General features: G+C 35.4%; 1 protein-coding gene across 1 annotated transcript in view; it reads right to left on the reverse strand.

The window, feature by feature from the left end:
- The window catches only part of LOC104497992 (cingulin-like protein 1), a gene marked incomplete at both ends in the record, with an annotated part of 8,702 nt that extends 4,285 nt beyond the window's left edge, over positions 1 to 4,417 (reverse strand). Inside the window, 3 exons of the mRNA XM_010141310.1 lie at positions 94 to 246; positions 3,787 to 3,891; positions 4,211 to 4,417. Coding sequence (XP_010139612.1) covers positions 94 to 246; positions 3,787 to 3,891; positions 4,211 to 4,417 — 465 coding nt within the window. The remainder of the gene's footprint in view (positions 1 to 93; positions 247 to 3,786; positions 3,892 to 4,210) is intronic.
- Positions 4,418 to 5,075: the final 658 nt, after the last annotated feature.

The following is a 5,075-nucleotide window of genomic DNA, read 5'->3' on the forward strand; positions in this document are numbered from 1 at the left end:
TTAAAAAAAAAAATTCTTTAAAATTTGGCAGCTCATTTGCTTCTGTTTGTTAGATATTCAGATTCCTGCAGCCTCTTTGGAGTGAACTCATACCTCCTCCTGTAACTTTTCAACAGTCTTGTTCAGTTGCAGTCGTTCATTCTCCATTTCTGTCTTTATCTGCTTTAACTGTTCCTTCTGGTGAGCTTCATCCTTTAACTGCTCAGTTAACCGTTGCCGTTCCTGCGAAATACAACGGATGTTCTCCTGCAGGAGATTAAAAAAATATATATCAGGAAATGCAGACCCTCTTTTCTAACAACGCCTTAAAGGAATGTTATATAACACTCTTTGGGCAGCAGTAATACCACCAGCTGTTGAAATAATAAAGTTTATGTTTATATTAAAGTTTATGGAGCTAGTTTCTAGCCAGAATAGAGCAAATATTATTTTAGTGATGTAGTATTTTATCCTTCCTATAAATTCCTAAAACATTGTTGCAGCATTTGTAGAACCAAACATACACCCTTTTCACAATTCTCTTATGCAAAGCATACATTACTCTGCAGTTGCACCCATCAGCAAATCCTATGCCCTGTACAAGGTTCCATATCCTTTTCAGGTTTCACATTTTCCTATATGCTCCCTTTAATGCATCCTTAAAAGTTTTCTAAACAGCAAACTTTTTTTACCTAAGTAAAAAAACAAACCTAACCAAACCCACCAACAAAACCGAAAAAACTCAAATCTGTTCCTACGATGAGTGAGAAATAACTAGTGCCTTTTTTTTTCCCATTGCTGTGCTTCTATAGCACTTCTGTGAGTTCATATAAAGTATAAGATGGAAAAAAAAAATTACAGCAGTGTTGTTTCTTACCAAATCAACAAGTTTTTAATGCATTATCAGATGGTTCACATGCACAACCATTCTCTATGGAATAGTATGCAACAGCTGATTGTTCTCTGGGCTTGATAAATGGTGGAAATGGAAATGCTGGTTTTCTTCCTTCACCATTGTACATAATTTTCTTCTCAAAAATCTATTTAATAGATATCCATGTTATGATCCGTATTAGGCAGCTAGTAACTATGCCACAGAATCATTTATTCTTCAAAGAGAGAAATTACCACTAAAGCATAATAAGGTCCTTGATTTTTCACTAAAATGTAGCCAGCAGAAAACTCAATGTAGGTATAGGGTAAAAATATTCACCATGAAAACTGAGCATTGCGAAAGAAATTGTTTTTATAAAAACCCTGCATTACAACAGATACTGCTTCATTCTTCTAGTTCATTCTAATGAATGTAATGCTATTTCCCCTTCATTCAGGGGAAATAACATGTCATATGCAGTTTGTCATCAACAATCCCTTTCCCCTTGGCCTCACAAATTACGGTATGTTATTTCCACTTTCTAGACTACCCAAAAAAAGAGAAAAAATACTGATAAAAATTAGCATGCCTAGCTTAACATTAATATTTGAGATGGACTAATAGGTCATGCTAGAAACAACTGAACTTCTGTTTATATCAGGTGTCTTAACTCAGGTATAAAAAAACATGATGCAATGGAAATGTTGCTACAGACTATCCAAATGCTGCAGTCTCCTCAGCACCCAGCCTTTCGAGGCATAATGTTGAATGTCAGTACCTGAAACTGGGATGCCCTGTAGGACAGCTTCAATAGTCAACTCAAGCACAATCTCTGAGTTCCCTTCACATACAAAAACCCTCGAGTACTTTTCACTGGAATTGGCTGGCCTGTCAGTTAGTGTAACCACAAGTCGAGGAAACAGTTTGCCAATTTAAAGCCAATCTGTAGTGACCATTAATTACTTCGTGAAGAAGCTTAAGTATTACGTCAGCACAAGCGAGGCTAACTCTATAGCGATATTTCTCAATTTCATAATAACCAATAAGTTTTTCATGATACTTCCTTATTTTTCAAAAAAATATTAGTTGAACCTTCTCTTTACAAAATTAATCATTTCTTTCAACTGATAACTAAAAATCAAGAACGTATTTCAACTTAGAGTGCTCTGCAACACTAATTCAGGGTGCTTACCATTATTTACCACCCTGAAAAGATACAAGTTCCATATTCTTCCTCCAATGGAAAAGATCTCATATTCTGACTGTTTACTTTAAAAAGCCAGAATGCTTGGCACTGCGATTCATATTGTTGGTACAATCGATATTTTTTAATATGGTTAAGGTGCATAATAAAGGTATTAAATTGTCTCCTTTCCCAAGAGAGTTCTCAAACTTCCAAAAGTCTTCTCAATGTTGCAAAAATCGCAAGTCTAGTCAGACTGTGACAGAAGGGAATTCTTAGAGAATGCTGCTAAATGCAAGCCAGTGCTGAGCAGTAGGGGCCATCTACTGTGATTGTGCAGACTATCAGCAATACGTACAAGCAAATGTGGAGGATCAAAGAGGTAGAACAGATAAACAGATTTAAAAAGAAAAGAAATCAAATCCATGACTAAAAGCCTCAGATGAAACACTTACTGATGTATTTACAAGGAACATCAGCTTAAAAAACATGATTTTGTAGAAACAAAACTTCCCCACTCATATGGCTAAAACCCTATATTCTTAGAAGCACATTCTATTTAAAAGGCATAGTAGTATTTTCTTCTTGATGTTACTTTTTTCTAACATAATTAACTGGACTATGGGAACATGATAGTTAACACAATCTTCCCTGGGTTATAATCTTAGACACTAATAGACAAGTCTCATTTTCAGATTTTTGGAACAGTAATGTAAAATTTCTGTTGAAGACAAGGGAAAACAGCCGTTCAATTAAAAAAGGGTGACTAGCAATGTACACATAGCTCACTTTCGAGTCTACTTGTTTGATAGAATCAGTTTAAAACTTCGCTTCTAGAAGCAAAACTAAGAAGATTCTAAACTGATACTGTAGAAATAGATGCTTCTTCAGTACATGTAAAAGGTGAATTACAAAGACGAAAGATTAAGTTTGCAACTTTTTCACGTACCAAATATGACGGCAATATGAAGAGTTTTAAGATTTATACACACTCATCTCCTTACTAAACAGATCTGAATTTTCATTCCATGGGAATCATTCCATCTTTACTCACATGAAATATTGCCAACATCCCTCTACACTGCTCTGAAGTAGATGCGTTCTCCACATCATTAATTTCAGGGCTATTCTTGACAAAAGCATATCCTTTCCTGGACACTGAGTAGACTAAGGAGCAAGGTGGAAAGAGGACTTTATACAGAGTTTAAGAGCCTGCAAGTCCTAGTGATATGTGTTAAATTTCTCTAGTTTTGTGATAAAATTCTTGCAAATAATGCATGGAACTGGTATAAGACAGGTTAATAAAAATTAAAAGATAAGCAATTTCCTAATATTTGTCTACTACCAATATTTTTATTTATATCAAAGTTCAGCTTTTTATTCCTTTATGTGTAAATACCTATGCAACCAGAGCTGAATGATCCTTCAAAATAGTAAAACAGATTTATAAAACCACAGGCAGTTCATTTTGTAATTCATCTCCATGAAATTTTGCCAGATTCATGGAAACAAAACAAAACAAAAAAAAAAAAAAAAAAAAAAAAAAAAAAAAAAGGAAAAAAAAAAAAGAAAAACACTTTATCAGGAAAACAGTTTTATTTAGATGATGCTATGCTTTCAGGAAACATTTGAACCTTGCAGGGAAGTCTGGACTTTAAAACAAAGTGTTCTTCAAAAAGAGTAAGATGTTACTCTGCAGGAAGCAATAATGACTTAAAATTTAAATATTCCAGATTGCTCTTGTTCTTACCTGCATATCTTCTAGTTGGCTTTCCAAAGACCTTTTTAACACTATCAATTCTTTTGCTTCCTTTTCAGCATGTTTCAAGGCTTCTTCTAATCGTTGCTTCTCTTCCTGCAATGATACAACTTGATACATTTAGAAGTAGTGGCAAGGCCTGTAATCTGACAAGTGAATGGAGCTATGAAGTATGTCACTCTGGCCTATCACTGATCTCCCCAGTTCCAAGCTGACTTGCTTTTACGCTGGGTTTCACCAGGTAAATTTTTCCTATACATGTTGGCAAACTGCATCCTACTTCTTGACAACCTGCTGGCTTTGCTTATGCTTCCCAATGACAGTGCCCATTCCCCTCTTCGTCAGCCTTTTTTCTACACTGTATCCTTTGCAAACAGGAAGGTTACTGCTTAAGGGGCTTGTTTTCTCAACTCACCTCATCTCTCTTTATTTTTTCCTGCACTGAATTTTCTTCTCCTTTCATCTTATCAATTTGTTTATGCAACTCTTCAATTTTACTCTCCAGCTCATCAACTGTTCTCTTCAACTGTTCATTTTCCTCGGTCAGCTCTTTGACTTGATTTTCTATACTATTTCGCACCTCTTGTGCTGCGTTTCTTTCACTGGCAAGGACAGCAGCACTCTAGTGGAAGCAAATCACGGCATGTTTTAGAAAAAAAAAAAACAAACATAAACAGATGTTGTTTTCCACAGAAGTTTCATGTGGCACCACAGCAATTATAGCTAGGATACAACATTCGAAAGCCAACAAAGAATTTAACTTAAACTCTGTATGCATTACAAACTTGCATTTTTCTTATTCATATTACTGTGGAAGAACACACAAGGAACATTTATTTTCCTCAGACATACCTATGTGATAAAGTAACATACAACACCTGAAGAGTTTCATGCCTGCCATCACATATTTTCACCTTAACATCTTCCTCTTTATTGCCCTAAAATATTTTCATTACTGAATCCCATTGTTAGGTAATTCCAAGTAATCTAAACATCTGAAGAGTCATCAAAAAGCCAAACAGACCTTTAAAGAAGAACATACTGATGAGAGTGTCTTCCACAGCAACAAAAAATTCAGACAGTCTGACTGCTTATTCCAACACTAACATACAAGACTCTATATCCATGCAACTATTTGTGGGGCTGCAGAGTAAATTAACTTAGGGAGCAGGATAAACTGTAATGTATGCACACACAGATAGAGATCTCAACACTTTGGAAGAGGAGGAGGGAGGAGTTACTACAAAAAGCTCCAATCCATTTCAAAACAAGGCCCCACA

This window comes from Buceros rhinoceros, unplaced genomic scaffold (genome assembly GCF_000710305.1).
Source record: "Buceros rhinoceros silvestris isolate BGI_N320 unplaced genomic scaffold, ASM71030v1 scaffold45718, whole genome shotgun sequence".
NCBI lineage: Eukaryota > Metazoa > Chordata > Aves > Bucerotiformes > Bucerotidae > Buceros > Buceros rhinoceros.